This window comes from Falco punctatus, assembly GCF_963210335.1.
Source record: "Falco punctatus genome assembly, chromosome: 13".
In the NCBI taxonomy this organism is placed as follows: Eukaryota; Metazoa; Chordata; class Aves; order Falconiformes; family Falconidae; genus Falco; species Falco punctatus.
In genome coordinates, this window is record NC_137593.1 from 13,111,154 (window position 1) to 13,123,994 (window position 12,841).

The 12,841-nt window shown below is 47.2% G+C and overlaps 1 protein-coding gene across 3 annotated transcripts in view; it reads left to right on the forward strand.

Moving 5' to 3' along the window:
• The first annotated feature begins 921 nt into the window (after positions 1–921).
• TP63 (tumor protein p63) overlaps positions 922–12,841 on the forward strand; it is a 114,173-nt gene continuing 102,253 nt past the window's right edge. Inside the window, exon 1 of one of the 3 annotated variants that reach the window (XM_080410559.1) lies at positions 922–6,666. In XM_080410559.1, coding sequence (XP_080266685.1) covers positions 6,605–6,666 — 62 coding nt within the window. In that variant the 5' untranslated portion in view covers positions 922–6,604. The remainder of the gene's footprint in view (positions 6,667–12,841) is intronic. The other 2 variants (XM_080410554.1, XM_080410553.1) reach the window with 2 other exon arrangements.

Consider the following 12,841-nt stretch of genomic DNA (forward strand, 5'->3'; position numbering starts at 1 on the left):
AAAGAAGGAGAAAGGAAAAAAAAAAAAAAAAAACAAACCCAAAAAAACCCCTAATGTGGCCTGTGGCCCTCAGTGGTGGGATTGTCTCCAGAGAGGGGACATCCATAGCTGTACTGAGGTTTTGCCATCAGACTGTGATGTAGGAAACTACATCTCTGGGGATCTTGGTGGGGGGTCACTGAAATAGGAAGGCTGGTGCATTAGAAGCAAAGCCTCAGGGCAGGCTCTTTGGCTCAGAATGAGCCCAAGGAAACATGCAGAGCTTGCACTTGTGGGAGGCCCAGAGCACAGTCCCAACTAGCCTGCTGAGATGGGTGCTTTGGGCTTGTTCCTAGCACCAGCCTCTGCCATGGGACCTGGGAGACAGGAAAGCCTGGAGGGAACGAGGGAAGCCACTAACTGTCCCATGGGAGCTGGAAGTCTCCGTAAATGTGTAGGACAACTGGAGAAGAGTAAAAAGTGCTTTGCTGGAAGCTGTGGGGTCAGAGTAGAAAGGGTAGCAGTGGGAAACTGCTGTTGTAGTTGTTCTGGGTGACTTGGAGGTATTAATAGTTTCAGGGTTGCTCAAGCAGAGGACTGTGGCACGTCCTACCAGACAAAGACTATGAAATAGGTGATGGGTAGGGGGTAGAACATGGAAGACTTCAACTTTTCTACTGTGGGGTAGTCAGTCTCGTAGTCCCTGTCATTTGAGTCCCTGCTGATACAAGTTCCTGGGGACAAACGCTCAAGAAGTAGTTTGTGCCTCATGAAACCACTAGTTATCCCTGCAAAAGGAAACACTAAACTATACCGTCCTTTACTGCAAGTGGATGGTGCTCTGATACTATGGATGTGACAGAGGAGACACCAAAGGCAACCAGTCAGCTCTAAAAGTAGTTCACATAGCACTGTTCCAGCCCTCCTCCCCAGGACAATCTCATTTGTTTCTTTCTAGCTCTGTGCAAGAGTTGATGCCAACATGAGGCTAGTGCAGAGCTCTGGGTGCGTGGTATCACCTACAAACAGCAGTTTGAATCTGGTGCGCATTTTAAAGCTCACAGTTGTTAGCACTGATACGTTCAGATTTAGCTGGAGGAGGATGATGTGGGAGCCGTACATGACACCTTTCTCAGTTTCTTTTTAGGTGTGCCTAGTGTTGTGTTGGACTGCTCGCTCACTGAGTTGTCACCAGTCCCAAGCTCAGACTTGACTATTGGTGACCAAACATGTCCCGGACCACAGATGTTGCAGCTGCAGCTGCACAGCACTGTCTCAGAGCTGCTGCCCGGGCTCAGCCCCTCATGCCCCTACCAGCAACACTGGGTTCCCCATGCAGGGCAGTGCCAGCATGGAGGGGCTGGGGTATGAGTACCCATTTTTACTGGTTTATGCTTGTACTAGGCACGAAAGGTGCTGGGGGAACAGGGAAGATTGTATGTAGAATTGTAGTATTTTTGTTATTAATTTATTTAAGTTTGCTGTTTTCCCTGTCCCTTGTCTCACAGTAATGAGGGTGAGGGGAAAGGGTTGTGTAAGCCACAAGCCAGAAATCTGACACTTCAGGAGCAGTGGGATGAAGAGGTGGGCTGGAGGCAAAATGTGAATTGTTATGGAAGCTTTTCCCATGATTGTAGTGTTCAAGTAGACCCTCCAAAGCCTGTGAGGGTCATAGTCCTGTTGCCTCTTTCCCTTCACAGGAGTTGCTGAAAAGTTGTCTTTCCTCTGCTTGCTTTTGTTCATGAAACTCCTAAAACCTGAAAGTCTTTGTGACCTTTAAACATCTGCAATATTTAGTTTAAGTTGGAAAACATGCTCGCAAGGGATGCTGCCATTGTGTATTTCTGTTCCCTTGGACAGCCAAGCTAAAGATGTTTTATTGTTGGTGGGGGGAATTATTTCCCTCTTCAACTTTTTCTAACAAAAAATCCCCAAATATTCCACAGACTCCTTGCTCTTAAAAGAAATTCATTTTAACTTAAAACCAAACTAAAAACAACCAAACAAAATAAAAAACAATAACCAAAAAAAACCCACCCACCACCAAAAACCCCAAACAAAACGACCACAACCACTCCCCTAGAAACCCCAAGCTGTGAATGAAACGTTTCATCCCCTGGCGTAAAGGGTGGAGCTGATTCCAAGCAAATCCTGAAGCCAGCAGTTGCAAAGGTGGCTCAGAGCAAAGCTGGCTTCTCCCCTTCCCTACCTGAGCTCACAGCCATTCAGAGGTCCTCCGACCTAGATCAGGGCTGGAGCCACAGAGATGTCAGGAAACCATCTCTCCCTTTCACCCTTGTTTAGGATGGGAGCTGCCACGCCGGCATCCTGGCACCGAGTTTGGGTGGCGGTGGAGAAACCATTGTAAATCCCCAGCAGTCTCCTCCTGAGGATATAAATGTTTTCCTCTGCTAAAACATAATCTCGTGGTCATTTCAACGGCAGCTTAAATTGAAGCTGTAGAGAGGGTACGCGGAGGGGTAATGGGAGAGTAGTCCACAGCTGTTTCTCTGGCTGTTTTTCTCTCCCAGACATGAAAGCAGCAGTGGTGGAGCGATGCCCTGCATTCTTGCCCACCTACACACATGCTTCCTCCGCATATCCCCGTGCTGTCTGCTTACCGCAAGCACTAGAGGCTCGGCTGTAAATCCGCTAGCCAGACAGATCTCTGACACCCTGGCTTCCACCCTGCTTCTGCAGGACACGTGCCTGCTGCTGTGAGATTGGCATCACCCTCACTACCAGCAACAAACCCTCCTAGGAAGGGCTGTGAATACTGAGGAAATCACAAGCCCCTTTTCCTCTTGAGTTGACTCCGTTTGAGGTCTGCTGCTGCAAGAAGTCCCCCTTGTCTGCACTCCCAGGCTGCCATGGTGAAGTTTGCTGGTCCTCATGTTATCCGCTCAGGCCCCTTCTGCAATCTTCAGCTCTTGAGTGTCTTGGGCTCCATCTCCCAGCTTTTCTTCAAGGCAGTGCAGATGAGGTTGCCCAAATACCATTACGCCTTGGGAGCCCCCCAGCTATGCATGGGGTACTGGCACTTCACAGGCGCGCACACCCCGTGGCTTGTGTTTCCACTGCAGGCTGTGCTATGAGCGCCTTACACCCAGGAGTTAGACACGGGTTAGCTGCAATGATAGGTATCTCTGCCTCACTCCACGGTGTATGAACCCACAGCTAAATGCTGGCTGTGAGTAGGGGAGGAGGAAGGAAGCTGAGGTCGGGGGAGAGAAATCCGGGAGACTTGCTGGCTTTTGTGGGTGTTTTTTGTGCACTGTCACCAGTGGGTTTCCATGGCTTTGTTCTCCAGCTGGAAAAAGTGAAAGATAGACCTTCAGAGTTACTTCAGCACACGTCCAGATCTCTCTGGAAGGCTGAAAATGTCCAGCGCTCTGGGAAAAGTACCATGTGCTGTGTGTGCTGCCAAAATGAGCCAAATTGTGAGTGATTTGCATTTGCCCAGCTCCAGGCATGAGGGATGGTAAGGACCTTGGGCAGTTGGTGGCCCCTTTTGAAGTTTTTATGGAAATGTCCTTGCTAGACACCCATCAGTGCCTTGTGAGTGAGAAGAGAGCCCTGTTCCAAGCAAGTACTTCTCATTACAATTATGTGGTGGTGCTTCTTTTTTAAATTAATATGTTTTTTCAGAAGTTATTCTTTTGGTGTGAACTGCAAACTAGAGACTGTCTCCCTCTTCTTGACTGTAATGCTGCTAGATGTGTTCAGCACTAAAAGCAAGAATCACAGGACTGTTAGTTTGGGCTGTAACAGGCTTGTATTTCATGTGCCTGAGGTACCATGGGGTACTCCGCTGTGCAGAGTTAAGGTTAAGTAGCCAGAGGTCAGGTTCACCCTTAGAAGCAGAGACCAGCCTGACAGCATCAGTTCCAAGAGCTGCCTGTAGTACTTCACCAAAGCCCTTGGGATGTGTGATCTGGCCACGCAGCAGTATCTGGGTGCGTGCCAGGTGAGGAGACTGGCCAAAACCAGGAGAGCAGGTCTGAGTCTCCGGGTGAGAATTGTTCAGCCTTCCCTTGTTCCCAGTGCGTTGGCCCTGGCACCTAGGCTGTGCTGGGAAAGACTCTTCTCCGGCTCCTAGGGAGCAGCAAGATTTCACAGGAACAGCCATTTTCACAAGGTCTTTCTTTTGCATGAGGTTCATGCCTTTTAGATTGAAATCTATCAGGAAAGACAAACTCTTCCAGGCTGTTGGGAGAGCACACAATGCATGACCACTCTTCTGTGAAGCCAGACCTGCAGAGGGAACGGCTAGTCCCGCCGCGGGCTGGGCAGGAGAAATCCAACAAGCTTCTGGAGTGTCTCGAGGAGCAAGCACAAGGTCTCAGCAGCGTAGCCGCAGCTCCGCCTGGTGCCTGCGACACCTCCCCAGCCAGGCTGGTTATCCGTATGCACGCCTACAGGTGCAGGCTGAAGAGCGTGAACCTAAGCTCTTGCTCGAACGGTTTCTGCAGGGAGAGGACTTGCCTGCCATGTCTTTGGTTAAAGGTGGATGTTCAGAGCCTGGCCAGCAGTGTGGGTCGCAAGTTTGAGCTGGCTACTGGACCCCGTTGCCCATTCCCTGGAGGTATCTGCCACATCAGGAGAGGAGGCTACACAGGGGTAAGCACAGCCCTGATCCCAGCAGCAGAAAGGGATGCAACCGCTCTGCAGCCATGGCTGCATCATGGGTACACATGCCCTGGTGCGATTTTCCCCTCTTCCCTCCCCAGCAAAGCCTGGTTTGGATATTTCCATTCTTCTTTCCCAATGATGCAGGCAAAAACACAAGTTTTGGTGTTTCTCCATGGCTTACACTAAGAGAAGAAAGTTGTTCTGTATTCCTACTCCTCCACAGGCCAGGCAGGGGAAGCAGTGTCCAGCAGTGAGGGAGCCCTTAAGTGCAGTTAATAAATACATCCTTCGCTTCCAGCCTCTCTTCCTTGGCAAATGCCACTTATCGTAGCGAAAGCTGCTTGAACTTGGCCAGGGATCAGCCCTGCGAGTTTACAGGATTCACAATTCACAGATGTTAGGAACTATCAGGCTGAGTGTGGGTGGAGAATGTCAAGTCTGAAATAGCTCCCCTGCCACCCTGGCACAGGCAGCAAAGAAAATGTTTCCACATGACATTCTTAGAACCAAAATTTCCTACAAGGAAAACACAGAGGGAAAAAATAAGAGGCAATCACTGCCATCTCGGAGGGCTCCTGGCTTTTGCTGGGGAGGTTGGTGTTGTGCTGACATCAGCACAAAAGATGCACTGTAGGTGAGCTATAGGGCAGCCCCTTCCCCTCTCTTCCTACACACAAACATATACATCTACTTGAAGATGCAATCCCACTGGTGCATAGATACATGGATGCTATTTTTTCCTGCTGGAATCCATTTTAATTTAGCTCCTGATTCATATTTCATTCATTCTCTAAAACCACAAAACCAGGATAGGTTTACAGCCTGTACTATTTGGATGAGCCATGGAGGGGGAAAAACAGGGGACCAAACAGGTTGCTTTCCTGAATGATTGTCTGTATGTCAAACAAAAAAAATAAAAAAAAAATTTAAAAAGAGGGGGGAAAAAAAAAAAGGACAAAAAAACCCCAGGGGGTGGGAATTGAATCCTTTGCTCCTGGCTTTTATTTTCCTTCAGGAAAATTCAATCTGCTTTTCATCTTTGGTAGTTTGTTTTGGTGAACTTTACTTTGCTTTTGTTCCTTTAGGCTATAGTGGCCTAAAAAAGATATCATTTCTGTTTTCTTCTTTTCTTACCCTTCATTTCTCCTCAAGATGTCTGGAAATATTGTTGTTTTTCATGTGGAAAAGGTGTATTATTTACAGAACACCAAAACAATGAAAGATTTCTATATCATCTCAATTCATTTTGAAAAAAAGGTCAAAAGATATAGAGGGAAACTTTAACAATAGCGTATGATATTTTTCTTGGGGGGAGGAGGGCAGGAAGGGGAAGAAAAGGAGCAAAAGTTCAGAGTTAATTTTAATTGAGGAATTTCCCCATGTTTTGTCATTCAGCTTTTGAAACTGTGACCACAACAGACTGTTTGAACTGTGGCATGAGAAAGACTGAAAATTTCCCCAGGCAGCTTTACACAGGTACTAGCCACAGAGCTGACAAGGAAAGCTTTTAAAGTACGATGAAATTCAGCACGGGAGCTGCACCCAGCAGAGGAAACTCCGGCCATCTGGAGACGAAGATGACCAGCAGCCACAGCAGTTTGCAAAATTGCAAGAGCTGCCAAAATTAAACTGTGAAGTCAGTCAGGAAGGCAACCAATGACAGGCGAGATCAGAAGTTCAGAGATGCCCCAGATGAGCTCCCAACAACAAGTGTGGCCGGTGTACACCAACGTTTATTAAGGATGTTGAGAGGAGGGGAAAATATCCATGCAGAAGATGCCCAGCTGGCGAGGAGGGACTGGTGGTGATGCTCAGGTCACTTGATGAATCCCATTGGCCAAGCCCCTGGGAGATCCCACCCATTTGCAAGTGTAAAATAAATCTCTAAAGTTGTACCTCATGTAACACTTGACCTTATTGCTTTTAGCCTGCTGGCTTTATATCTATTTATTTATTTGATTTTGGTTGGCGCCCAAAGAGGGGCTCGAAGGAAATGAATTTTGAACCAGCACCTTTCACCACCTTGCAGTACTACCCTGATCCCTGCATCCAGCGGTGAGTCTTGGCGTGTGACGTAACTCTCTCCTATCGCAGGTTTGATCTGAGCGACTTGTGTAATTGTTAACTTTTCTGCTATCGTCCAGTGGCAGCTGGGCTGCACGTGGAAAAAATGTGCCGCTCTCTTCATGCTCAGTGGAGCTTATTATTGTTTTTGGCTTTCTAACAGGTACTGTTTAATTATAGGCATCCGTTTAAGATATCTCCCTTTTCCTCTTTGGCATTAGAGGGGAAAAAAAATGTGATAAATAACATGAAAGCTGATAGTATCTTTTCCCTGTGTTTTGGAGCAGAAGGTTACTCTGTGCTTTGGGTAGTGCAGCTTTCTATAGTGTGTTTATTTGTTCCTTTAAATGAAAAAGCTCCTGGAAAGAATATGAGCTTAACTATTAAGCTCTGAGATTTTAGAATTTAAAGGATAGCATTTAATCATTGAAAAGATTCAGAGAAGAAAAACCTGCCTTCTGAGAGACAGTACTTCTTCAAGAATATTTTTTCGCTCTAACAGCCAGCCTTAGAGCCTGACAACCACTCTTATTTTAGCTTTGTTGTTACGCTGAGTTTTGTAACTTCCCAGCAGATAAAAGAGCATGTCCGCATGAGGTATCACAGTATCACATTGTCAGTTTGTTTGTTTCTCCCAATAGAAGATACTATATTTAAGCATGTAAATGACATGTAGGTGGTATTTTTCCAGTCATAAAGTTCGGAGAGGTGAAATCCTCTGAGCATAGTCACTTGTCGAGCTACTTTAAGGCTTGTTTCTGGCTGGGGTTTGAAAAAGCTCTGGCTGGTGTCTCCCAAAGGCATTGGATCCCTAGAAGGGTTAACTGTTAACTCTGCATCCTCTGCAGGGTGCTGGGGAAGGCTGCTTGTGTGGCATAGCTCTCTGTTGAAGAAAGGGCTTGGCCACTGTCACCCAGCCCACGGCATTACAGGCAGTTTTGTAATGTCTTCTTGCCCCCCAATCCTAATTTGTTGCAATGTTTGGGGGGGGGGTTTATCCCTCCTTAATCCGCTGGGTGCTGGGTGCCACTGCTGTATGGAGACCTGGCAGCGAGGAGGGGCTGCATTTGGGGCCAGCGGAGGGGAGGACGAGGAGGGGAGCTGGGAAATAGCGTGCGGTCCTTGGCCGTGCTGCCGTGGCAGAGGAACATGGAATGAAGCCAGGGGTATTGGTTTCCCTGGCGAGACCCTCCACAACACGAGCCCCAGGGCTGGCCAGGCACATGCAGCCACGCTCTGATCTCCTGCAAATCCACCCAGTCCCGCTGACCCCGGCAGGGATGTGTGTGTCCAGGAGAGCAGTACGAGAGTGGTGCCCGCGCGGGAAGGCAGGGTCAGGCTGGCAGCAGGGAGGTCTTTAGTAGGTGAATCAAATTCCCAAACAGAAAATTTAAAAAAAAAAAAACCCAAAAATATTGGAAAGTGTAAAGACGCACTGGGAAGCGTACCTGAGCTCTGAGACAGCTTCCCAGCCCCAGTGAAATCCCACCAGTCGCATCCCACCCTATGTCAAAGAACAGGTTCATAAAATGCGTGCTGTGGCTCAGGCAAAAAAACCCCGATGGAAAAAAAACCCCGATGGAGCAGGAAGGGGGGGGGGGGGGGAGGGATAAAAAGTCCTTGGCTATATTCTGTAAGTTTTGAAATGGGCCTTTCTCCCCTTCAAATCTGCATCCTCCAGCAAGTTACTAGCAATGCTGCTCCTTGCCACGTGCCTTAGCATCGTGATGAGTTTTTAAGTGACCATTGCGGTGTGGGAAGCTTGAGACAGAATTGTGACAGTCCTCAGTCATAAAACCTGATCGAGATGTAGCTTAGAGTAATAATGTGTCTCAGCTGTTGTGTGTGTCTGTTTACATGAGCTGAGGGTGGCATTTGGTCTAGTGGAAGGTGTCCCTGCCCATGTCAGGGTGGTTGGAACTAGATGACCTTTAAGGTCCCTTCTAACCCAAAATGTTCTACGATTCTGTGATTTGTCTGGTCATTGGTGGCTGTGTTCTGCCGCAGGTCAAAAACAGCTGAAAGCTTGCCCCAGAGGTATTTTTCTAAGTCTGAGAATATAGATGGTCTCCAGCTTTAAGCTCCGTTGGTTAGATAGTCATGATGTGCTGGGTGACATTCATCTGACTGATTTAACAAAATTGAGTAGTTTCAGAATTGCATTTATTTTACACAGTTTGAAACACTTTTGCTTTGATGTGGTCAGAGTACTTTGTTTAGCTAATATCAATGTGCTTCTTTGAAACTTTAAAATTACATCTAGTAGGAATCTAAATAGTGAACTGATAATGTTGAGCTGAGGCACGCTGACAAAATAACAAGAGTGAAAAGTGTTTGAAAACCTGTTAAAATGGAGAGGTGGGGGGTGGGTATCACACAGATTTCCCTGTAGGTCACTGTAGAGGGGAAAGCAGTTATAAATCCCAATTAGTTCTAAGATTTGTAGCTTGGATTTACCCTCTGCCGGTGCTTCATCTGGTAGTCTTTTCACTTTGTGGGTGTCCAGCAGGCAGACAACGTGGGAGCCAGCTAAAACACTTCCTCTGTCAAGGTGAACACAGATCACGCTTAGGAGCATTAACTAATGTGCCGTTATAATGCTTGTGTACTCACTGCCTGTCATCTCACAGCACTGAAACTATCTGCTGCTGCTGCGGTATATCCAAACAGTGCAGTAATTCAGCGCCACAGATGAGGAAATATAACTGGGTGACCAGACTCTTAGTGCTGTGTGTTATTGTTCACGCCACTCCAGCCTCTGTCTCAAACAGCCCAGCTCTCTCGTTTAGGCTATTTATTTCTTTGTAAATGTGGGTATCAAAGAAAAACACCTTCTGCATCATGCAAAAGTGCAGATGACTCAACTGGGGTACAGGATAAGCAGCTGCCTCCTTCACAACCCCACTTATTGCTGTGGGCACTGGAGTTCAGTGCTGGAGTTGCAGCCCAGCCGAGAGGGGCACTGGGCACGGACAGGGACATACATCCCTGTACAAAAGTGAGGGATGCAAATGTAGAATGTGATTGTCTAAGTTGAGGTTGAAAAGGTATGTCCCGAGTGTAGCTGTTTTCTCCTTCTTAAGCAGAAAGATCTAAGAGATATTAAAATTCTGCAATAACAGACTTGAGCAAAAAACTCAAAGTTTTTCTACTTCTGCTTCCCTTATAAAGGGATTTGCATGAAACGCTTGAAATCAGTGATAGAGCAGGCTCAGTGCTCTGGCTCCCAGGCCTGGGAAGGTTGGAAGGATAGAGGCATCTGCAATGAAGTGCCAGGTCACTGACTCCCTGAGTTACTTATTTGAGTGGTACTGTGGGACCTCGTCCTGTGCTGCAGAAAACCCAAGCTAGCTCTGAGTCATAAAATGAGCTAACGATCTGAAATGGACAGGATTTCCACCTTCCAAGAAGTGCCCACCTAGCTGCAGTTGAAAGCCACTAATGTGAGATGAAGAAGGCACTGTAATTATGATCAAAGTCCAGCTGTTGGGAGCTATGTAATTAGTCTCTCTCCCCAAAGCCCCTTTTCTTTTCTTTTCTTTTTTTTTTTTTTTCTTTTCCCCAGTTAATGCCTGGTTGGGGGAGTGATGTTTACAGATAAGTTACTTGTGTTCTTGGAAATAATGGTCATTAGGCTGTTTCACCCAGAAGCTCTCTTCTTCTGGGGCTGTTGGGAATGCACCTGCTGGTGCACTGGAATACAGTCCTGCCTGCTCGCCCCTCTCCCCATGCCCAGGCTAATTGGTGGCCTCAGGATTTCGCATCGTTGATGTGTTGGAGGCGTTCACTGTGGCCCACTCCTCCCTTTTGGATGAAAGGCCTCTCACACAAGCTGCTCTTTCCTCTTTCATTTCTGGCTTTGTATTCTCAGGACAACGTGATACGGCACAGCCTTCCAAATCTCACTAATAACAGAGGCTTGAGGAACAACCCTGAAATCCTCTGGTCTCTGTAGCATCTGTGCTGGAAACCTGGTTTCTGAGGGGGGTTGCTAAAAAAAAAAAAAAGTCATCAAACAAAAACCTCCCAGCGGATTATGTAGGAAAAATTCTGGTTTTGGAAGAGGATGAGGGGAAACTGTCAGAAATGAGTCGGAGCATGGAAGGGAGGGGAGGGCATTGGGCATGGTAGTATCTATTGGGTGCTATATCTGGGTAGATTTTAGTGAGCAGCATCTGCTTCCAGCCAGCCAGAGGTCCTGGGTTCAAAGGGATCTTTTGTCAGGAGCATTGCATGTGCCCCTTCACCTTTTTTCATGGATTCCCTCACATATCAAACAGGGCTGCTAAACAGATTGCGACTATCAGATAGGAGTCTCGCCAATGATGATGCTTGCAATGCAGCACAAAGGTGAAAAACTCGCTGTACCCAGTGCTCATCATTACTAATAGGCAGTAATGAAATGGCAGGTTTCCTCCCTTTGGGTTGGGAGGGGGCACATTCAAGCAAAACGTGCTGGCTACCCCTCCTCATCACAGGCAGCAGTGTGTTGTGCCCCTTCGTGGTCATGGGTTGGTGCTGGCGTAAACAATTCTCCTTCTGCTTGGGTATTAGCTGGGTGACGTTGTGACAGAGCTTTGCTTAAGCTGTTACAGGGTAGTGTCTTACAGGAGTGTTTCATCCCACGTGCAGGCTCTGCAGAATCCCTGCATTTGGGCAACTGCATGCTTTTTCTCTTTCCTCATACTACCCTTTGCTGAAGAATAACTGAACTGCTAGGACAGGGTGAACAAATCTTGTCTGCCTTCGCCTTTGAGATGGGAGCCCAACTCTGCCATGCTGGCAGAAAGACCTGAAGCCGAGTAAGGAAAGCCACATGACTTGGTATAGATCTATTTGCAGAAACAGCCAGTGATACAGCAGGTACTTTCCAAAGACTCAGAGAGGGGCCAGAAACTGTTCTGAGCAGCTTGTGGTGTGGTGCAGTTCAGAAGAGCTGGTGACTTCTGGAGGAGCAGAATTGGCTCCATGCAGCAAGGAAAGGTGGAGAGCAGCCAGAGAGGTTCTCGCTTTTTTTTTTTTTTTTTTTTTTTTTTTTTTTTGGCCTCGGTGAGCTCTCCTGTAAGGTGGTGACCACCTTTGTGGCTGTGCTGTCACCCCTGGTAGAAATCCCAGAGGGGAGGGTCCCCAGCTGGAGCCAGATGCACGCAAGGGGACAGCATGCAGTGTGCCAAACCCCACTGTAGCGGGGTGGCCTCGTGGGCAAGAGGGCTTTGCAGAGCAGCTGTGCAGGGAGGACATACTGCTAGTGTCTCAGCTGCCCCCCAGCACCTTGCTAAGGCCATGCAGTGGTGGTGGTGCAGAAGGGAGAGTATTTCTCTCCTCTCCGAGGTCTGTTCTTTAGTAGCTCTCCTGTTCTTACACTGCAGTCTCATCAGAAGATGGGATTAGAAGATAGGATCTTTGCAAAATACTGCTCAAGAGCATGTCAAATCCTCTCCAGTTCTTTCTTCCTGGCAAAGTCCTTGCAGTCTGCTCGTCCCTGCCACCCTCTGTTTTGTCCCTGCTTTTTGCTCTGTGTCAAGAGAGGCATCGTTGTGCCGAGGATGTTGCAACCCCTTCACAGTCATTCCCAAAGACAGCACTTTTTCTCTCTTCAAAACTGTATAGGTCCCTCAAGTGTCACAGGAAAATATTAGTCTGCTTAGAGGTCCTTCTAGTGCTGCTTAAAGGATTAAAGTGGAACCAAATTGACTGTTTTCTGTTTTTTTCCCAGATCTCAAAGGACTGTAAGGGGAATATGAGAAGTCTTTCATGTGGCCCTTCTTACTATGAGGAGACAATACCTAATTCTTGTTCAACTTCAAAAAATATGGAAGAAATAAAAGAAACATGTTCTCAATAGCTCATCTGTTCAGAGATGTTTAGGGTGTTTATGGTACCTGTTACAAATTATAATCCCCAGCTGATTTGTGTGGTACCTTGTGCTCCAAGCTAACTTGCAGTGGCTCCCCTCAACAATCACAAGGGTTTCTAGCCTGATACAGATCAGAAGGGCTCAACTTCAATTTTTGGAAAAATAAAACCCTCAGACATCTAACAAGTAGCCAAAGGAGTACTGAACCCTTAAAAAAAAAAAAAAAAGTCTATAGGTGTCTCAAAGCATGGGGGAGGAAGGAGAAGTCTTGGTTGAAGAAGAAATCAAGGAAACTTAGCTTTTAATTTG